Source organism: Eublepharis macularius, chromosome 9 (genome assembly GCF_028583425.1).
Source record: "Eublepharis macularius isolate TG4126 chromosome 9, MPM_Emac_v1.0, whole genome shotgun sequence".
Lineage (NCBI taxonomy): Eukaryota > Metazoa > Chordata > Lepidosauria > Squamata > Eublepharidae > Eublepharis > Eublepharis macularius.
In genome coordinates, this window is record NC_072798.1 from 2,705,012 (window position 1) to 2,727,340 (window position 22,329).

The 22,329-nt window shown below is 47.4% G+C and overlaps 1 protein-coding gene across 1 annotated transcript; it reads right to left on the minus strand.

Moving 5' to 3' along the window:
* Positions 1-2,534: 2,534 nt before the first annotated feature.
* Positions 2,535-18,786, minus strand: LOC129336097 (C-type lectin LmsL-like). Its single transcript, XM_054989095.1, has 7 exons — positions 18,737-18,786; positions 17,862-17,927; positions 14,883-15,024; positions 14,244-14,338; positions 11,347-11,487; positions 6,440-6,554; positions 2,535-2,751 (listed from the first exon to the last, which is right to left on the minus strand). Exons 3-7 carry the CDS (start codon positions 15,016-15,018, stop codon positions 2,684-2,686), a joined length of 555 nt encoding a protein of 184 aa, XP_054845070.1. The 5' UTR covers positions 15,019-15,024; positions 17,862-17,927; positions 18,737-18,786; the 3' UTR covers positions 2,535-2,683.
* Positions 18,787-22,329: the final 3,543 nt, after the last annotated feature.

A 22,329-nucleotide genomic window follows, 5' to 3' on the forward strand; every position in this document is an offset into this window, starting at 1 on the left:
CAAAATAAGCACAAAACATTTTGGCTGTGGTTGATGCACACAAGATTAATGATAGTCAAACACTAACCATCATGGTATGCAAATTAGAAGGGATATGGCCAGAATATTTTTTTAAAAAAATAACTGAGGACCCCCAGGCAATTACAGGCAAGCAGGCACTGGATGTACCTACCAGTCTGTTCTTGGCAGACCCAGACATGCTAGCGGATCTGCAATTGAGTGCCTAATGGTGAGAATAAGAGAACAGATGCCCCCATTTGGCATAGAACATTGAACATCAAATGTAATTGGATATCACACCTCGTCACATGCAAGAACTGCACATGGGAACTTTTCTGCCCTCTTGAAGGGGCCTCAGCAACAAAAAAGTAAGAAGCAGAATTTCTTTTCCAAATATGACTTGCTAGCACAATAATAGCATTCGATTTATATACTGCCCTTCAGGACAACTTAACTCCCACTCAGAGCGGGTTACAAAATGTGTTATTATTATTCCCACAACAATCCCCCTGTGAGGTGGGTGGGGCTGAGAGAGCTCTGAGAGAGCTGTGACCAGCCCAAGGTCCCCCAGCCGGCTTCAAGTGGAGGAGTGGGGAATCAAACCCGGCTCTCCATGTTAGAGTCCTGCCGCTCTTAACCACTACAACCAAACTGGCTCTCACAAGCCAATGGTGCTACTCTCCTGCCTGTACGCCAGTCTGCTGCTAACGGTTTGCCTGCACTTTAAAACTGTCCATAGCTTTTCATGAACCACGCAATAAGTGACTTTACTGTAGTCTATAATACATGCTGGTTTTCTTCTGAAATTCTCTGGTATGCCCCTGTAACCACCATAGATTTGCTATATGATCTGTAGTGCCTCTTGTCAGGTTTTCTCCAGGGCGCTGCTGCGTTGGGTGCCTGGGTACCTGGCTTTGGTACTGGGATGCCGCTAGGGACCATGCAGGGTCCCGCTTTGTGGAAGGAGGGGAGGTATACATCACCCATGCACCCTCTCAAGCCACCAGCTAGCCCACTCGACCTAGCCCTGCTCCTGTTTCCACCTTCCTACTTCGCCTCCTTCTTTCCTTGCTCACTCATTTTCTCCATCCAACCTCCACCACCTCCTACTCCACTCCTCCTACACAACCCACCCTGCCCTGTGGATGGACTTCCCTTTTATTCTTTCAGCCTTTTCCTGTTCCACCTGTCAACCACACCCTCCTCCTGCCCTCTAACCACGGCTCTGGCTGGCCCAAGCAGCTGCATCTGTGCTCGCATGCCTGGAAGCACTGGGCCGGCCCACCTGTTGCTCGTTGGCTGGCTGCCAAGCCTCTCTGGCTGAGCTGACTGCTCGAGGCAGGCACAGCTGTGTCTCTTTGGCTGGCTGCCAAGCTTCTGTCCCTCCCTTCTGTGTAAGTAGGTTCTGGCCCTGGGTGCCTGCTGGGGCAGCTGGGCAACTGTCTCCTGGCTGTCTTCCGTCCCCTCCTCCTGGAAAGTCTGGGGGCTGCACCTCAGACCCCAGACACCTCTTTCTTTTCTAAATCCAGCTTGAACCTCTAGCCTTTCTTTTATCAGATTGTCTCATCATAGGGTTTTCAAGGTAAGAGATGATCAGAAGTGGTTTATCATTACCGCCTTCTGCTCAGCACTAACCAGGTTTAGCTTAAGTGTCACTGCCATTGTCCATGAAAGATTCTCTACCAGGGTCACCCTCCACTACTGCTGCTGCCCAGTAGGTATCTTTCAAGGATTCTTCCACTCCCATCATATTGGAACTATCAATTTTTCTTCTGCTGATGTGCCAATTAATTCATGAAAGGAGAGAAGGTCTCTATGTCTGGGAAAGTACTTTTTTTAAGCAGTGGGATGTTTTAGAGAGACAGAGGAGTCAGCCATGTTAGTCTGTCGTTGCAAAATAGTAGACTTCAGTAGCACCTTTAAGACTAACCAACTTTATTGTAGCGTAAGCTTTTGAGAGCCACAGCTCTCTTCGTCAGATGCAGATGCCTCTGATGAAGAGAGCTGTGGTTCTTGAAAGCTTACACTACAATAAAGTTGGTTAGTCTTAAAGGCGCTACTGGACTCTTTGCTATTTAGAGAAACAGGTGACATATTGCCAGGTCCAGGCTGGGAAATTTCTAAAGATTTGGGGGGGGGTGGATCCTGGAGAGGGCAGAGTTTGGGGAGGGGAGAGGCCTCAGTGGGGTATAATGCCAGAGAGTTGACCCTTCAGAGCAGCCATTTTCTCCACGGGAATTGGTCTCTGTTGCCTGGAGATCAGTTGTAATACCAGGAGATCTCCAGCTACCACCTGGAGGCTGGCAACCCTACATCAGAGGTTCAGTGGTGAAGGCCTGTTGCTTGGGGCCAAGCCAGGAGTCAACGCAACAAGGACCTGTGGCCCATGAGTTGCTTAGGACAGTGTTCTAGAAAAAGAGTTTGAGGACACTTTGAAAAGGCATGCAATTGCAACCCTTGGGATTCATGCTTGGTAGACAAAGGAGACGGGGAACGTGAAAAGTTGCAAGAGAATTTATTGGTTTGACGCAGAGCAAATAAAAAGACACACTTTGGAGATAAGTGTGTGGAGGAAGCTGGAAAGAGAGGGGGTTCCTAGCTTTGACCCACTGCTCAAGGCTTGGTTCAGCATCATTCCCACGCCAAAGTTTCCCTTGCGTTGTCCATTCAACATTCTCCCTTCCTAGAGAGGATATTTGCACACATAGGCCATCTCCCGTGAACAAGGTGCGTCGTTCAGTTTGTTAAATCCTGCAAGGCAACAAGGGAACGCTCAGACAAGTGACTGTTTTCCATGCTTCCTGTGTCTCAGCAAGAGAAATACCTTTCCCGACTCGAGTGCTACAGTTCATAAAGGGAAACGTGCCGTGATGGCCAACTTACCCTGGATAACTTCACCCTCTCTAATTAAAAAACCCCAAGAGGTTTTTGGGCACGTGGTAGGAATGTTCAACCCCTTTCTTAACTAAGAAGGTTACGACTGAGAACAGACCAGAAATTGCAACATAAATTATAAAAGTGAAAGTGAAATGTCTCAAATTTGGTGCTATGCTTTGCTCCTACTGCTGTTCCAGGGGAAATTTCTTACACGTGTCGCCACTTACCCCATGGATTTTAGGGAGGGAAGGACAAACTGAGTGCCGCTGGATTTTATAAACAACTTGGTTTTATTATGCTACCTGTTTTATATTGTGATGTAATCTGCTCTGAGCCTGCTCTGCAGAGAGAGCGGAATATAATCATAATAGATAAAACCTACCCCCCCCCCACCCCGCCATGCACACCACCCCCAAGCCAGGCGACACACAGGGCAGGGCCTACTCCTGCAGCTGTTATTCCTTCCCCCGTAGGAAGATTAAATTTTGTTCCTTTGGAAGGGGGGAGGCTGAGAAGGGGCTTGCAGGGAGTACTAGGCAGCCCTTACGATTCTCAGCATTGCCTCGGCAAATGCCGGACAGTGCTGGGGAGGGCGGAGTTTGGGAAGGATGTGATGTCACTTCTGGGTAGGGTTTAGGGTTCTCAGGTTACCCTCCCAGCGGGAATGTGCGTTGCTGTCCAAAGCAGTAAAAGAAACCCCGGCAAAAGGGTGTAATAATAAATATAAGAAAACCAAACAAAACCATTGAAGCAAAATTAAATACAGAAGTGAGATAATGAGATCATGCACATCCTTATATTTTATTCCTGTTTCACAGCTAACTAACCTTCGTGCTGTAGCACAGTGGTTAAGTGGTTGGGCTATGAATCAGCACTCTGCTGGTTCGACTCCCACTCCTGCCGTGAGCTCAGCAGGTGGTCTTGGGGAAGGCCCTCCTCTCAGCCCAGTTCCCCAGCTGTACTGTGGGCATAATAATAACACTGACTGTGTTCGGTGCTCTGAGTGGAGCACTGACCTGTGTCGTCACATCACAATCTGTCTAGAAGAGCAGTGTATAAGGGCAGTTATTGTTATTATTGCTGCTCAGTGTTTCTAACTCTTACCATAGCTCAGCTGAAAAACTGTCCAGGCCTAGGGGCTCCTGGTCCATATGCAGCATACCAGCCTGCTAGGTGCTTACAGAATCTCCCATTTTCATGATCTCGTTGTTGTTATTTCAGATGTTTCCAGAGTAAGACATGGATGCCCAAAGCTACCTCAAACTCAGCTGGGTGCCTCAAGTAGTTTTCCCATGGGCCAGAAAAAAAAAACAGGCTGGCGTGGCCTCTAGGCCAATTTCCAGAATTCTAAGAGCAAAACCATAATTCTGTGAATTCTTTTAAACATAGCTAGAGCTTTCTTTTTTTAAAGAAAGAGTAACCTGTCCTGTAGCATATTCACTGTAACTCATACATGTGTGAAAACACATCCATCCACAGCCCAGGTTTGCATTTGCACTGAAGAGAGAATACTGGCCTACCTCACAGGGTTCTCATCAGAGCACAGCAAGAGAATGTAGGAGAACTGCTTCAACCACCTAGAAGGTGCTACATAAATACTAACATTTTCATTATGGTCTTTATTCCTCTGAAGCACAGTGCTTCTGTCACTTAGAGCTTTCTTTTTGCACTGGGGCTGTTATTTCTACTGCAACCTGAGCTGTGGTCTATTATTCATTCATTCATTCATTTATTTTATTCGACTTATACCCTGCCCTTCCCTCAAGTAGGCTCAGGGCGGCTTCCAACAAAATATACCGTTAAAATACAATAAAACATTATTGCAAATAGCATAAAATCCAGTATTAAACCACATTAATCCAATTAGCATAAAAATCCGGGCACCACCAAACTAATCAGGCTACTGCAGAGTCACCAAAGGGGGGGGGGACAAAATGCTGGCCACAGTCAAAGGCCCAGCAGAACATCTCCATCTTGCAGGCCCAGCGGAACTGTAAAAAGTCCCTCAGGGCCCGGATCTCCCTTGGGAGAGCGTTCCACCAGGCCGGGGCCAGGGCAGAAAAGGCCCTGCCCTAGTTGAAGCCAGCCAAATGTCCCCTGGGCCGGGGACCACCAAAAGCTGCTTATCCGCAGAGCGCAAAGCCCTGCAGGGGGCATAATGGAAGAGGCAGTCCCACAGGTATGCAGGCCCCAGTCTGTGGAGGGCTTTAAATACTAAAACCAGTACCTAGAACTGGATCTGGAACTCAACCAGAAGCCAGTGCAGCAGGCATAACACAGGGCAGATGTGAGCCCTAAACGGTGTACCCGTAAGGACGCGTGCTGCTGCATTCTGGACCAACTGTAATTTTGGGGTCAAGCCTACAGGCAGCCCAGTGTAGAGCGAGTTGCAGTAGTCCAATCTAGAGGTGACTGTTGCATGGATTACCAAAGTTAGGTCTAGTTGATGGGCTGGGGCTCAGCGGCAGAGCATCTGCTTGGCATGCAGAAGGCCCCAGGTTGAATCCCCAGCACCTCCAGCTAAAAGGAGTAGTAGGTGATGTGAAAGACCTCCGCCTGAGACCCTTCAGAGCCACTTCCAGTCTGGAATAGGGGTGTGCGATTCCGGTCTCAGATTTGGGGGAAATGCCCAAATCGGACCCGATTTGCAAAGATTCAGGATTTCTGAATCGGCCCCAGCATGCCAGGTCCGTTTTGGAAACCACGAATCAAAGATTCCCGAAGCAATTTGTATCGCTTCGGGAAGCTTCGGGTCAAGTGGTTAAAATGCCCCTTTCTGTGCTGCTGTGCAGTGGCAAGGAAAGGGGCATTCTAACCCCTGAATCAGCTGCTTGGCGGCTAGTTCCCCGCCAAGCAGCCGAGTTTAGCTGGTGGGGTTAAATGCCCCTTTCTGTGCCGCTGCGCAGTGGCAAGGAAGGGCATTCTAACCCCTGAATCAGCTGTCTGGTGGGGAGTTCCCCACCAGTAAGCTGAAGCCGGTGAGATTTAAATTACTCCCCCCCCCGCTTATTTCTCCTGATGGGAGTGGGAGGAGGGAACCCCATCCTCCCCCTCCCATCAGGTGAAATAAGCAGCTGGACGGGGAAGTTTGTTGGTGTGCTCTGAATCTTTACAGAGCACACTGAAGCGGGTAAAATAAGCGATTCCAGAAGTGGCTTGCCGCTTTGGAAATCCCTTTTTTGCGAATTTTTTTTGCTGCACACCTCTAGTCTTGGACAGACAAGACTGACCTTGATGGACCGAGGGTCTGATTTGGTATGAGGCAGCTCCATATGTTCATATGGGTGAATTATGCGGCCTTTGATCCTAAGCTTGGGCCAATGGCTTTCCATGCCCTCTCAGTGGCTGTCGCCCTATCAGAATCCCAGACCACGGATTCCCAACCTGCAAGCTGCCAGTGCTGATGTGGCCAGTGCATTGCCAGCCAGGGAGCTTCTTTTCTGCCCTAATACTTACCAGTAAGGTAAGAGGTAAAACCATCTGGGAGTGCCCATTCCTGGGACCCCCGCCCACCTCTCAGCCTACCTGGGCCTAAGTTCAGGCTCACTGGCCTCCTCCTTACCATTATGGGGAATCAAATGACCACAGTACTCATCGCCACCAGCATTGTTGGGCTCTTCTCTATCCCAAGGTAAGTATGAGGTCATGGATAGATCCACCCATTGCCAGTTTCCTGTCTGTAGAGACAAAGAAAGGGGAGATTCTTTGCAATCATTTCCAAGAGATATTAAAATGTCCCAGGGGTAGGGATGCCAGTCCCCCATTGGGGGAGGGGGGTTCCCTGCTCCCACCCTCCACCCCCACCCCACTTACCTGGCTGCTGGGGGGAGACCATGCCTCATGAAATGCGCTCCTGGGTGGCATGATGCACTCCCACGCACCGCAGTAGCCCAATTTGGCCAGAATCAGCCTGCTGTGGAGCGCAAGAGCACTCCTGCACTCCCCAGTGGCCAGATTTGGGCCGATTTGGCCCCCTGGGGAGTGCAGGGGCACTCTCAGGCTGGCATGTGACCCATGCGATGATGTCACTTCCCAGAAGTGACATCGTCACACAGGCCAGAAGCTGACACACTGGGGGAAGCCATAAGTTAAGCGCTGGGCCTCCAATTTCCCAGTTCAGGAGTTGGGGGACCTGGCAAGTCTACCCACAGGGGTAAAAAGCTGTTTTTTCCAATCACTTCATGAGACTTGGATGCTGCCCAGAAGGCCATAGGAGGATGAGCGTTTCTCCTCGGTTCTGATACCAACAGTTTAGCAGACAGGTGCAAATCTCTTCTTTGGCCAAAGTTTCTTGCAGATTTCTTTAAACGGCTCTTCCCAGTGTGTTATTTCAGGCTTCTTGATAGCACATCTCTGAATAAAATTGCTCTCGATTCTGCTTTCCCCCTCCACCCCAGACGGCAGCTGAGATGGAAACCTTTGTGGAATGTCCCCACAACCCACTGCACTGCAGTAAATTCCGCACCCATTCCGAACACAACCAACCACCCAGGTTGCGTTACTATAGTACACATCAAGCAGGGCTGCCTTTGTAGACTGTCCAGAAACGTCAGTTCGTTCAAAATGCAGCAGCCAGATTGCTATAAGGGATTTGGATACAGTGATGAAAAAGGTGCACTGAGTGCCTTTCCATTGTTGGGCAGAAATTCAAAGTGCCAGTGTAACCCTTGTCCACTTGAAGGAGATAAAGAGTTGGGGTATTACTTGTGTGTGTGATGTGCCGTCAAGTCGCCTCCGACCTATGGCGACCCTGTGAATGAAAGACCTCCAAAACATTCTGTCTTTAACTGACTTGCTCAGATCTGGCAAACTGGAAGACGTGGCTTCTTTTATTGAGTCCAGCCATCTCATTTTAGGTCTTCCTCTTTTCCTGCTGCCTTCCACTTTTCCTAGCATTATTGACATTTCCAGAGAATCTTGTCTTCTCAGGATGGGACCAAAGTATGATAGCTGTAGTCTTGTCATTTTAGCTTCTAGGGAGAAATCAGGCTTGATTTGATCTTTTACTGTCCATGGTATCCGCAAAACTCTCCTCCAGCACCACATTCCAAATGAATCCATTTTCTTCCTTTCAGCTTTCTTCACTGTCCAACTTTCACATCCGTACATAGTAATGGGGAATACCATAGTTTGGATTTTCTTGATCTTGGTTCCCAGAGAGACATCTTTATCTTTAAGGATCTTCTCTTGCTTCCTCACAGCTACTCTTCCAAGTTTCAATCTTCTTCTGATTTCTTCACTGCAGTCTCCTTATTGGTTGATGATTGAGCCAAGGAATAGAAAATCTTGAACAACTTCAATTTCCTCATTGTCAGCTTTAAAATTGTGTAATTCCTTGGTAGTCATTACTTTTGTCTTCTTGATGTTCAGTTGTAATCCTGCTTTGGCGCTTTCTCCTTTAACCTTCATCAGTAGCTGTTTCAAGTCTTCACTATTTTCTGCCAGTAACGTGGCGTCATCTGCATATCTCAAATTGTTAATGTTCTTCCCACCAATTTTCACTCTACATTTTTCTAGATCTAATCCAGCTTTCCTTATGATATGCTCTGCATAGAGGTTGGACAGGTAGGGAGATAATATGCCTCCTTGTCTGACACCCTTGCCATTTGGAAACCATTCTTTTTCCCCATGTTCTGTCCTGACAGTAGCCTCTTGTCCAGAGTACAGGTTGCGCATCAAAACAATCAGATGTTGTGGCACCCCCATTTCTTTTAAGACCCTCCATAGCTTTTCATGATCCACACAGTCAAAAGCTTTGCTGTAATCTATAAAACACAGGCTGATTTTCTTCTGAAATTCCCTGGTATGTTCCATTAGCCATCATAAATTTGCAATGTGATCTCTTTTCTGAATCCAGCTTGAACATCTGGCATTTCTTGTTCCATATATGGTAAGAGGCTTTGCTGTAGAATTTTGAGCATCACTTTGTTTGCATGGGAAATTAACGCGATTATCCAATAGTTGCTGCACTCCTTGGCACCCCCTTTTTTGGGGATTGGAATGTAGACTGAGCGTTTCCAGTCGGTGGGCCATTGTTTTGTTTTCCATATTTGTTGGCATATTCTTGTTAAGATTCTGATGGACTCCATTTCTGTGGCTTGAAATAGTTTTATTAGTATTCCATCTGCTCCAGGTGCTTTGTTTCTCCCAATTGCTTTGAGTGCAGCTTTTACTTCTCTTTCTAGGATTTCTGGTTCTTCATCAAAAGGTTCTTCATCAAAAGTATCTGTCATCCTTCCATCTCTTTTGTATAGTTCTTCAGTGTATTGTTTCCATCTTTCCTTTATTTTGTCCTGATCAGATACTGTATTTCCATGTTGATCTTTCAGCATCCCAAGCCATGGCTTGAATTTCTCTTTGATTTCTCAGATCTTTTGGAACAAGTCTCTTGTTCTTCCTTATGAGGAAAAAAAGGCACAATTTTCCTTGAGAGACTGCAGGGCCTGAAACTGCAGGGAGAAGCCCTCTCGCCTCAGAAGCACTCCTTTCTATGAACTCTCTATTAATGTTTTAGACTCCTGTGAAGAACAGAAGACATCCCAGCGCACAGCACAGCTATAAGTTGCTGCATTTCAAGGGACTGGCTAGAAGATGTCAGAATGACTGAGACCTGGGTCTGCTTGAGCAAAACAAGCCCGTTTTGTTACACAATTGTTGCATATGCTCTATTATTGTATTGTTCCAAATAAGATGTTTTCTGTTTCCAAGTTTGTTCATTGTTATTTTTATAAATGCAAGTGTCACAAGGTGGAATCACACTGTCATAGACATGAACTCTCCCAGTTCTCAAATTAGATATATCTACTTATTTCATGTTGTTCCTTGAACAAAAACAGGTTACACCTGTACCTTTAAGGCCTAAACACCAGGGACTGGCTTCTCCTGTACCATCCAGCTTGCCAGTTAGGGTCCTCATCTCAAGCACTGCTCCTGGTGCCCCACTCACGGAAGTGAACAGTTGATAAATAGAAATAAGGCCTTCCTCCCCTCTGAAGAGCCAGTTTGGTGTAGTGGTTAAGAGCGGCAGGACTCTAATCTAGAGAGCCAGGTTTGATTCCCCTCTCCTCCTCTTGAAGCCAGCTAGGTGACCTTGGATCAGTCACAGCTCTTTCAGAGCTCTCTCAGCCCCACCCACCTCACAGGGTGATTGTCCTGAGGATAATAACAACACACCTTGTAAACTGCTCTGAGTGGGCATTAAGTTGTCCTGAAGGCCAGTATATAAATCAAATGTTGTTACTGTTGTTAAGTTTGCCTGGTACCTATACATCATTAGTTTTTAAGTGACAGCTCAAAATGTGTTTGTTTATGCAGTTCATTTCAGATGTTCTTCTGCTTACTTTTATTGAACTGATGATCTGTGGTTTTGATTTTTAAGAAGATACGTTTGGAGATAAATTTTGGAGATACTAAATTTTGGAGATATTAAAACTAAAAGTATAATGTTTGTTAAAATATGATAGGTGTTGTAGAGAAAAATGGAAAATGAAACGTATTATTTTTTTTATTTTCAATTTTCAATTTTTGTTCTTTTTCTCTCTTTGTATTTTTTTTCTTTACTTTTTTCTTCTTTTTCTCTGCCCTTTTACTGGGCTCTTAATCTTATTGATAAAATAAAAATTTAAACTAAAAAAAAAAGGACACTCAACACACACACACACACACACACACACACACCATGCTGGGAAGCTCTCCCAACTACTACTTGAGCATCTGGCTGGGTGAAGGGAGAGGGTTTACCTTGTGGTGAAATGTTGTAGGCTCGAGATCCCCCCTCCAGTCCTAGTTTAGCAGAGCAGTAAGTTTTCTTTTGCTCATATACTCAGCTATTGAAGCAAGCCTGAGCTGGGTGCAGCCATTCAGGGCCAGAAAACGTGGCAAGTTATATATAAGTAAATGATCTACAAAGAGCGGCCTGCCATGTGGAATGATGCATGCGCTCACTCTTCTCCATCACATAAACAGCAGGATTGGAGTCCAGAAGCACCTTAGAGGCCAACAAAATTTCCAGAGTGTAAGCTTTCAAGGGTCAGAGCTCCCTTCTTCAGACATGACCTAAAGGCTCAGGGCTCTCGACTCTCAAAAACTTACACTCTGAAAATCTTGTTGGTCTCTAAGGCGCCACAAGCTAGAAGTGACGGATTACACTTGAATGTAATCCACAAGTGATGGATTTCCTCCCTGTTCACTTGCCATTCAAGTATAATTTGTCACTTTTAGCTTGGCCCATAGACTCAAATCCTGCTGTTCTACTGCTGACCAACACGGCTACCAACCTAACACTGTCCTCGTGGAAAGCATTCAGCCACATGGAGCGGAAATTTATCAACCTCACAAAGCGGTATCTGACGAAAGGAGCGCTGACTCTCGAAAGCTCACGGTGCCACGGGACACAAATCCTGCTGTTCTACTGCAGACAAACATGGCTACTCTCCCAAACTGTCACATAAACAAGGCTTTGATGCTTACGTGTCTAGGGTCATAAAGGCCAGTCCAGACAGGATCTTCATTTCCGTGCACAGAGGAGAGGTATTTGGCTATCTCTTTTAGCTCTTTCTGATTAACGAAGGTGACAAGATGGGCATTCCTTTTTTTGCCCTGGCAGTCAACCTGAGTGAGATGAAGAAGGAAAGATAGGAAGAAAGGGGGGGGGGGTTATCTAGTGCTGGTACTGGCAAATCAGACTGAGTTTATCGCACTTGCAATAAAAATCCTACTCCCAACATTCTGTCCATCCTAAAATCCACCGTCTTATTGGCAAATTAAATCCGTACACTTCTGGGTTTTATTGGAAGTGACATCATGTAGCACGCATTTTTTTTGGTGCAGTGGTAGGCAATGGGAGTGGGGGGGGGGCGGGGAATTCATGCTACAGAAGGTGTTTTAATGAGCTGTAAGACTACAAAAAAGCCATGATGCAGTGTGACTTCAGGGATGAATGTATGAGAAACCACATCTGTAGTCTAAATGATAATAAGAAAGCAGGGAAGAACAGGGAAAGTAGAAATCCAGCCAAGAGGATCTGCTGTGAGAATCTGTTACTTGGGGCAGAGGAAACGGAATTTCTTCTATGAAGCTTCCAGAGGGCTGCAGACCACCAGTTCCTTTTGGGACAACCCGCTTCAATCTCTGGCTGTACTGTTCTGCAGCCATGTTACAAACTCACTTAACCAGCACTGAGTGGGAGTGAGTTAGCACCCTTGTCTCTGACCCAAAGTTGACACATTAAGGTGATTTTTTTCAAAGTTTTAAAAATAGTTTCAATATTTTTCCAGAGGCAGTACATCTTTGGACTGCGCTGAAAGCTTTATTTGGTTTAACTTGCATTGATTATGAGAAGCCTGAAATGGCCAGTTTGGCCCATCTATGGGCTATATCCAGGGGTTTTTTTCTGGGAAAAGAGGTGGTGGAACTCAGTGGTGGAACTTAAGAACACATAATGACATCACTTTGGGTACCAGCTGGAACAAGGGGGAGTTTTTTAAAGTTTAAATTGCCCTCGGTGAAAATGGTTACATGGCCGGTGGCCTCGCCCCCCCTGATCTCCAGACAGAGGAGAGTTTAGATTGCCCTCCGTGCTGCTCGGCGATGTGGAGGGCAATCTAAACTCCCCTCTGTCTGGAGATCAGGGGTTGAGGCCACCAGCCATGTGACCATTTTTAAGAGGAGCCGGAACTCCATTCCACCGTGTTCCTGCTGAAAAAAAGCCCTGGCTATATCACAGAAGAAGGAAGGTGAAGCTAGACCAAGCCTAGTTTGCCTTATGCTTCCGTCCTTTCCAAAGGGAAATCGGCCATGGCCAGGCAGTACTTTGCCAGCCTCCAAGTGCAGCCTGGAAATCTCCTATTACAGCTGATCACCAGACTATGGGATCAGTTCCCCTGGAGAAAATGGCTGCTTTGGAGGGTGGAGAGTATGGCATTATTCCCTGTTGAGGTTCCTCTCCTGCTCAAACTCTGTCCTCCCCAAGCATCATCCCCAGATCTTCAGGCATTTCCCAATCCAGAGTTGGCAACCCTTTCAGGAAGAGTGGGAGGAAGATTGACAGTTAGAGGTGGGCAAGAAGTGGGAAAATACCAAACAGTGCAGTTCGTGGTTCTTCGCATTTCATGAACCATGAACTTTCACGAACTTGCCCCAGTTCGTGAACCGGTTCGTTTGGTTCGTGAAAACATCACTTCCAGTGCAGCAGAAGGTCACTTCTGGGGCTGCAGAAATCCCATCCTCCCCTGTTGCCTAGGAAACTGATAGATCAGTGCCAGGCTGTCTGCAGTGATGAACCAAAAACGAACCAAACGAACTGGTCTAAAGTTCGTGGCGGTTCATCAGAAACGGGCTCTGATGAACCGCCGGTTCGAATTCGTGAATGAATTTTGGGTTCATTTTTTGGTTTGTAACCACCTCTATTGCCACCTCTTCAACTGGCCCCTGCTCTTTTGTGTTTAACTACAGATTCCCAGAGAAAGTTTTGTCTTTTAACTCTTGCAGGCCAAGATGTTGCTAAGGATGGTGGAACAGGCCAGGCCAGTGTGCCATTTTGGAAGGGGTGAAGTACTGCCCAGTGCTCCCCTATTCAAGCTTCTTGCACACCCTTAGAATGACTCGGCCAAAGTTTTAGCTCTCTGAAGTGGTCAAATCAGTTCACGTAATTCTGCTCCGCCAAATGTTCTCTCAAGAAGACTTGTTAACCCTATGTGGATTTCTTGATGCAAATGAAAAGAGGTTCTCTAGACTGCAGACAGAAACATAGGATGGACAATTTCAGTTCTACAATGAATGGAAATGATGCCAGGTGGAATGTCTCCACTCCAAAAGTACACGATACAGGTTTGGAAAACTAAGCCCTTTGGAATGAAAAAGTTTTTTTTAAAAAAAGATGGCCTTTTCTTCAAACAACAACTGGTAATCTTTGTTTGTGGGTTGTTCTTGTACAGTCACCATTGAATTCTCTGAAGGATTGCAGTCCTTGGGAAACAGAAACATAGATCCACAAGGAACCCCAAAGGTCATCTAGTCCGACCCTCTGCATGATACAGAAAATTCACAGCTACCTCCCCCCCGCCAACCTCCCACAATGGCCTCCTGCTTTATGCCCAGAAAATTCACAGTTGTTGTTGTTGGACTAGACAGTAAACAACTGTCCTTGATCCTGGTAAAGTCAGTAGAAATAAGTGCAGTGTGACTGTCATGATTAAAATCCGATTGCTTTCATCGGGTTGACTTTCAGTGACGTGACTCTTTAGGTGAGTCAGAACTAGTGTGTACCATAGCCTCCTGTGCTCTTATGCAGGTTGTGTGTGTGTGTGTGTGTGTGTGTGTGTGTGTGTGTTTTGGAGCGTGGACACACTCCAAAAAGGAGGCTTTACCTCTGCAGCTGACCAAGTCAGGGGTTCATTGAGAATTCCGTAGCAGTTGTCATTGTAGAACATCCAGCCATTGGGGCATGATTTCTGACAGTTACCTGTAATTAAATTAACATTCTTTAATGGGGGGGGATGGAGCCCCGTGGCGCAGAGTGGTAAGCGGCAGTACTGCAGGCCAAGCTCTGCTCATGACCTGAGTTTGATCCCGGCAGAAGCCAGGTTCAGGTAGCCGGCTCAAGGTTGACTCAGCCTTCCATCCTTCCGAGGTCGGTAAAATGAGTCCCCAGTTTCCTGGGGGTAAAGTGAAGGCAACGGCAAACCACCCCATAAAAAGTCTGCCAAGAAAATGTCGTGGTGCGACGTCCCCCCATGGGTCAGTAATGACTCGGTGCTTGCACAGGGGACTACTTTTTACCTAATGGGGTGGGATTCACCCTGGGCATGGTGAATCAAGGCCAGTCCTGTCCGCCAGACCTCACGCCTCCTTGTGCAAGGCCGCATCCTGGGCTCTGTCTCTTGGTCACGCTCAAGTGAGACAGGATGCTGGGGGCTGGCTTTTCTAAGCATGTGAAGATTTCCCCAAATTAATTAATGTGAGGCAAATCATGATGACCTCTTGTACACGAGATGAAAAGACATTACCCTGATATCCGTTGCAAACATTTCTGAGTCCAAGACGCTCTTTTGTCACCTCTGCGGAGACCAGCAAAGATTCACACCTCTGGAAAAGACTAACAAACAGGAGGCCGAACTGGGAGATCCTCAATGTTGGTCCCATTGGACCCTGAAGGAAGAGAACAACATCATGTATTGTCGAAGGCTTTCACGGCCGGAGAACGATGGTGGTTGTGGGTTTTCCGGGCTGTATTGCCGTGGTCTTGGCATTGTAGTTCCTGACGTTTCACCAGCAGCTGTGGCTGGCATCTTCAGAGGTGTAGCACCAAAAGACAGAGATCTCTCAGTGTCACAGTCTCTGTCTTGTTGGCAGGTCATTTATATCTACTCAGGAAGGTGGGTTTGGGCTGAGTCATCCTGTAAGATCTCTGTCTTTTGGTGCTACACCTCCGAAGATGCCAGCCACAGCTGCTGGCGAAACGTCAGGAACTACAATGCCAAGACCACAGCAATACAGCCCGGAAAACCCACAACAACCATAGAACAACATCACATTTTACTAATTTTAATTTTTATTTCATTTCATTTGTACCCCATCTTTGTCCCAACGGGGAACCAAAGAAGCTTACCTCATTCTCCTCCCGTCCATTTTTTCCCTTCTAACCGCACTGCAGAGTAGATTAGGCTGAGCGAGTGTGACTGCCGCAAGGCAGACTAGGGAATCGAACTTGGGTCACCCAAATCCTAATCCACCACTCTAGCCACTACACAATACTGCCTCTCTCAAAAAGAAGAGATGGTAGGTAGGCGCACAACATAAATACTGCGCATGGAACAGACTTCCTATCCCATGTCAAATGTGCTTCAACAGCCAACCAAGGGCTCTGGCTGCTCACCTCCGTTCATACAGAGTAGTTCAAAGGTGGAATCAGCTGCCCAGGGAGGTGGTGAGCTCCCCTTCCCTGGCAGTTTTCAAGAAGCGGCTGGATGAATACTTGTCAGGGATGCTTTAGGCTCATCCTGCACTGGGCAGGGGGTTGGACGAGGAGGCCTGTATGGTCCCTTCCAACTCTGGGATTCTATGATTCTGACAAGCTGTAATCAGTTAATTGGTTGGCTGATCATGTAAAGCAGCGATTCTCAAATTTTTTGAAGTGCTTCTGAAATTACTATACTTTTCATCACCCATTTGCATCTAAACTAAGCACTGTTTTTCCCCCTCCCTGACATGTACAGAACTCACACAGAACATAACAGTGAATAGGGTTGCTAAGCGCCCACTTTCGATGAGAGAAGGAGAAATTGGGGAGTGGAAGAAGAAGAGGAAGGCCTGGTGTACAGGTTTCACACCAACGCACTGGCCCCACTTCTGGTTTAAACCAGAAATGACATGGATGCTGGCATTTCTCAAAGACTATGGTAAAACCATAGAGTTTTTAGAAATGCCAGAGCATTCCCAGCAAAGTATTGACATCACTTCCAGGAACATAGGGAGTGATGGTGACCTGAGGACATTGCCGGTGATGTTGTGACATTGACAGTACGCACGCGTGCATGCACACACGCATGGAAACATGCACACACACACTCACACAGGGTAAGTCAGTAGCTGGTTACCTGGGAGGACCGAGCAACTCTAACACTGAACAAGTTTCTTTTTGTAATTTTCATGTTTTGCATTTTTCATGTTCATTTTTGTATTCTTGTACTTTACTGTCTGTTGTGAGTCATTCGGGGCCTCCATTTAGGGAGACTGGAGAGATATAAATGAATAAGCGATACAAAAAACAACCTTAGGCTATTTTGCCTGATAGAGTGGCAAACCCAGGTTTGTTGTTGAGCTGCCTCTTGCGGTCCATCTCCCTTTCTCTTGTCCTTGCAGACCGCTTGCAAGTGAGTCATCAGGCCCACTTTTGGTCCCGACCCACAGTTGGAGAGCCCCTGCTTGTTTCCCTGATGGCACTTGCCAAAACCAAAGACTCTGGCCCCCTGCAGAGCTGGTGAACGACACTCTAGGATATCTCTCTTTCTAATTCGTTTGCCAACATGGTTGATATTTCAGGATGAAAGGCTGAGGAAATACTATTATAATTGAAGCCGACAATCATATATTCCCCCAAGCTCCATCCCCTGCCTGGTCCTCTCTCTGGCTTCCCATTCCTCCCTTCCCCACAGCATCTGTTAGCAAGATGGCCACCCTGCATGTCTTCCTCTACTGTATCTAGAAGAGTTAGCCATGTTAGTCTGTAGTCGCAAAATAGCAAAGAGTCCAGTAGCACCATTAAGACTAACCAATTTTATAGTAGCATAAGCTTTCAAGAACCACAGCTCTCTTCGTCAGATGCATCGTCAGCTTTCGAGAACCACAGCTCTCTTTGTCAGATGCAGTTGGTTAGTCTTAAAGGTGCTACTGGACTCTTTCCTCTAATGTAGCCTCACTTCCCCTTCATCTGATCCCTTCCTGGCGCCGAGTCCATCTCCCCCACCAATCCAGTGCCTTCCCCGCCGTGTTCCTATGTGCCTCCCTCCTCCTCAAAAAACTCTTCCTAGACTCATCCTGCCCCTAAAGCTAACATTCCATCTCCCTTCTAGCTTCCACCTCTGCGCACCGGCTGGGACGTGCCTTTCCATCTTTACTGCCACTCTCCCAGCTGGTCTTGGCCTCCGGTCGCTCTCCTGACATTCATTCCCCGCATGTTACTGAAATGCCCTCGCTGGCATTGGTTGCAAAATGCTTGCCCCCAAATATCAAGATCTCTTTTCTGCAGCTTTTTGGTCCCCTGCATTCACTTTGCTGCGTCGAAATGGTCAGCCACCTTCTACCTCCGTGCATTCTGTCCTGCCCCTTGAAGCCAGCAGGCCTGGTTCCTGCCAGCTTCTGCCGTCTTCTTGTTTCTGACCTCCTTCTCCCCTCCCTCCTTGGAATTGCCCCTTTGGCCCTTCATAACCTCTGCTTCTTAAATGGCAGTGCCCCAAACTCATTCGAACCCCAAACAGAAATCTTACCCTTGCCGCATAGAGAGCTGTTTCTCTTGGAAGTGCTGCTCCAACGGTCCTGAAGTCTGCAATGATCTGTATGTGATGGATGGAAAGAGATACCAGTCACAGTTCCCTTACTCACAGGCAGTACACACAGATCTGATTTTTGCTCAAAAGCTGCTGGAGGGAAACCAAATGGCCCATACTCGAGGAAGTACATTCCCCATACTCAAGGGGAACGTGGTGTTGATAGGGATCTCAAAGTTGGGGCAGTACAGCTGCCCTGACTCCTGACTGAAGACATGGGGGAGAAAACATCTGGAGAACCCATGGCAGGTCCTTCTCTAAGCTTTTCTTGGAAACCTCCAGTTCAGTAGGGTGGTGAAAGGCTTTCTGCCTACACAGTGCCCTGACCTGGATAGGCCAAGGTGAGCCTGATATTATTGTGAGATCTCAGAAGCTAAGCAGGGTCAGCCTTGGCTAGTAATTGGATGGGAGGCCTGCAAAACCGAGGCTGCAGAGCTAGGCAATGGTAAACCACCTCTGTTAGTCTCCTTTGCCATGAAAACCCCACCAGGGGTCACCATAAGTCAACTCTTGATTTGAGGGCCGAATTTCATTTTATTTTTCAGTACAGAATTAAAAACACAACCTTCCCCAGTATTAGCTTGCAATGCAACAAAACTATTTGCTGTCTCCTTCAGAGTGGGAGGTGGGGGGGGGTTGCATTGTGAATTTCATCTCCTTCTGACTTCCGGACTTCCGGCACCCCCCTCCACTCCTGTCCCAGGCCTCCTGTTATCTTTCCACTAGTGCCTTCACACCTTGGCAGATCTCTTGGTGTCTGTATTTTTTTGGAGGGGGGATCCATATCAAATCCAAAACTCCAGTTTGCATCTTACCAGTTCTGTGTAGGCAGTGTGATCGCTTCCTAATTTTTGGAGTCACTTCGGAGCATATTAGCTAGCACTGCGGAACTGCTATATAGGAAATGTGCTCATTGTTCAGGAATTTTATTGCACAGAGAACTTTCTGTGTGGTCCAAAAATTTAATTTCCCAACGTACCAAAACATTTATGGTCTTTGGAACATGGAGACATTTCCTGAAGTAGCAAAAGTTCTGAGCATGACCCTAAGATAAGGAGATAGCCACGAGAACTGGAGTGGAATAGAAGCCACTGAAGTGGAATAGAAGCTGAGACACAAATGGCCAAAGCAGTTTTGAGAGAGGGCTGAGAGGCAGGAGGGGTCTGGGGAGGATTGGCAGGTAGAGGGGCAAGGGGGGTCAGGGGAGGGCTGAGAGGCAGAAAGGGTCTGGGGAGGGATGGCAGGTAGGGGGCAAGGGGTTCTGGGTAGGACTGGAAGGCAGGAGGAGTCTGGGGAGGTCTGAGAAGCAAGAGGAGTCTGGGGAGGGCAGGCAGGTAGGGGGCAAGGGGGGTCTGGGGAGGGCTGAGACACAGGGGGTGATGTACCCCCTGCCCTGTGAGCCCGGGCCACACCATGCTGCTCTCGGCAGAGTCGGGGCGATGGGGCGGGGGGGGGGCGAAGCACCCGCCACCCTGCAATCCCCGCTGGAAGGGTGTGCCCTGGCTCCAGCAGGGCTCAGAGGGCGGTGGCCACTTCGCCCCCACCCAGGCACTACCAGTGCTAGCAGGCACGCTGCCCTCCTTCTCCCCCTGCTAGGCAAAGCCAGGGGGGGCGGGGGGGGCGAAGCGCCTGTCACCCTGTGAGTCCCTCTGGAGCTGGGCCACATCGTTCCCTTCACCCCAGCTCTGCAGAGAGTGGCACGGCACAGCCCGGCTCAGGTGGGGCGCGCAGGACGGCAGGCACTTTGTCCCCCCACCCCATTGCCCCAGCTCCACAGAGAGCAGTGCGTCCCGGCTCCGGCGGGGCTGATGGGGCAGCGAGCGCTTCGCCCCCGTCTTGTCACCCTGGCTCAGCTGAAAGTGGCGCCGCTCAGCTCCGGCAAGAGTCAGAGGGCGGTGGGCGCTTCGCCCCCGCCACAGCTCCACTGGTGCTCACAGGCGCACCATGCAGGCGCACCAGGATAAATGTGTGTCATTCGAAACACTCTAAGAGAATTATGTTATAGGATGTCCTTATGCTGGTGCAGCCCTCCCAATGCCCCACTGCTAGAGCCCGTTGTATTTATTTTTACAACAGACCCGTTACTGGTATGATATATCTCTTTAACTTGTGATGTAGTTAGTTTTCATGGCTAGTTGTTTTGGTTTGGCTTTTTTCTGTGATGCTCTCCTTTGTGTATACAGGCCTCCCACTATAGTAGCAATTCCCTTGGGCACCAGCAGGAGGAATTGGGAGGGAGGCCTGGTATGCCAGGCCTACCCTGGCACACCAGTGCCACTTCCAGCTGAAACCAGAAGTGGCCTGGGATGCTCCAGCGTTCTGCAAAAATACCCTCCCCCTGTCTACATAACATATAACAGCTCGTCACCCACCCCAGGTGTTTTAGTTGTTGAGGAACTGTACAATGTTGAAGCTGCTGGGTTTTATTAGCGGGAGTTGTTTTTATGGATTGTGCTATCTTGTTTTATATATTTGACGTGATCTGCTCTGTGCCTGTTTTACAGGCAGAGTGGACTGTAAGTGCAATAAACCACCAAGTTTTGTGAATTGCTAGAGTATCCTCCTGTGTCACTTCCACTTTAAATGGGAAGTGATGTCGGCATGCCAGTGCAACACTGGCACTCCAAGACCTGCTCCCCAGTTGCTCCTTGGAGTTGCTGGCTATGGCATGGCGACTCTACCACGGGGCTTCACCACTTTGGAAAACAGCTGCTTCCGTCATGCTGAATTTTCTCCTATATGACTAGACACCTTTTTACATTCTTGTTTGATGTGAATGCTTCTCCTGGCCAATGTGGGAAAGCCCCAACCCCTTTCGAGGGCAACGTCCTCATTAAAGGTAAAGGTAGTCCCCTGTGCAAGCCCTGAGTCATTACTGACCCATGGGGGGACGTCGCTTTATATCCAGTAGATGAGGAGCAGTTACATAAAGTTTTGCAGCATCAAAAGCGTCTAAAGAAATTCTGGACATGGTTCTCAAAATGCTGCCAAAGAAAACAGGTGCTGGGATGTCCACAGGAATCCTGCTGGGTTCCCTTAAGAGAAAGGATGGGGAGGACACACAGTGGTACAGGGTAAAGGAAAGGTACTCTGGATGTGTTCCTAAACGCTTGTGAACGAGTGTAGCCAGGGCTTTTTTTCAGGGGGAACGCAAACGGAGTTCCGGAGCCTCTTGAAAATGGTCACATGGCCGGTGGCCCCGCCCCCTGATCTCCAGACAGCAGGGAGTTTAGAGTGCCCTCCATGCCGCTCAGCAGTGCGGAGGGCAGTCTAAACACCCCTCTGACTGGAGATCAGGAGGCGGGGCCACCGGCCATGTGACCATTTTCGCCGAGGGCGATTTAAACTTTAAAAAACTCCCCCCTTGTTCCAGCTGACCCAAAGTGATGTCATTGTGGTCTCTCAACTTTTTCTGACATTTCTCAGAGATTTATAGTTTTGTTTTGCAAGTTTGAGTATAACGTCATTTTTTACTAATTGGAAGGTTATACAATTGATTCATTGAATATTCAATGAATCATCAGACCAATTATCGTTTGTTTGTGCTATCATGTGAATAGACCTTAGATATTTGCATATGATGACTTATAAAACTGCAAATTCAGATAGAAGGTCAGAGCTCTGATGGAAGAAATCTCTTGAGAGAATTTAGGTGAGAATTTATCTTTACCTATGCATTTCATAGAAACTTCGTTTATGTTAAACTTGGTATTTGTTAGGAAATGTTAGCAAACTTATTTCTTATTGCCTTTCTGTCTTCTATTTTTATAGGATTTATATTAATAACCATTTATATTTTATATATTGTCGAAGGCTTTCATGGCCGGAGAATGATGGTTGTTGTGGATTTTCCGGGCTGTATCGCCGTGGTCTTGGCATTGTAGTTCCTGACGTTTCGCCAGCAGCTGCGACTGGCATCTTCAGAGGTGTAGCACCAAAAGACAGAGAGCTCTCAGTGTCACAGTGTGGAGAAGATGTTGGCAGGTAAACTTCTTTTCCACACTGTGACACTGAGAGATCTCTGTCTTTTGGTGCTACACCTCTGAAGATGCCAGCCACAACTGCTGGCGAAACGTCAGGAACTACAATGCCAAGACCACGGCAATACAGCCCGGAAAACCCACAACAACCATTTATATTTTAATTACTTGCTTCATTAAAAGACTAGGATGTATTTTCAATAAAGTGAAATAAACTCTAGACAGGTGTGTGTGTGCTTGATGAGGAGTTGCAAAGCAATATCGAACCCTATATATAAATAAATGTACTGATAAACAGGTGGTTCAAAGAACTTAGCTGTTTGACAGGTCTGAGAACTAATTGCTGAAAGCTTTCCAAGAGAAAAGATACATCTTTCTTTTGGTTAAGTGGAAGCTTAGTTTCAGACACGGGCAAAAGCTCGTTACAG

Excerpts from the sequence above, each read along its gene's own strand:
- LOC129336097 (XM_054989095.1), bottom strand. The coding sequence starts at position 15,018 with ATGGGACCAACATTGAGGATCTCCCAGTTCGGCCTCCTGTTTGTTAGT. Across the intron at positions 14,339-14,882 it reads TGTTTGCAACGGATATCAGG|GTAACTGTCAGAAATCATGC; the intron begins GTAATGTCTTTT and ends ATTTAATTACAG. Across the intron at positions 2,752-6,439 it reads TCATTTGATTCCCCATAATG|GATTTAACAAACTGAACGAC; the intron begins GTAAGGAGGAGG and ends GTTGCCTTGCAG.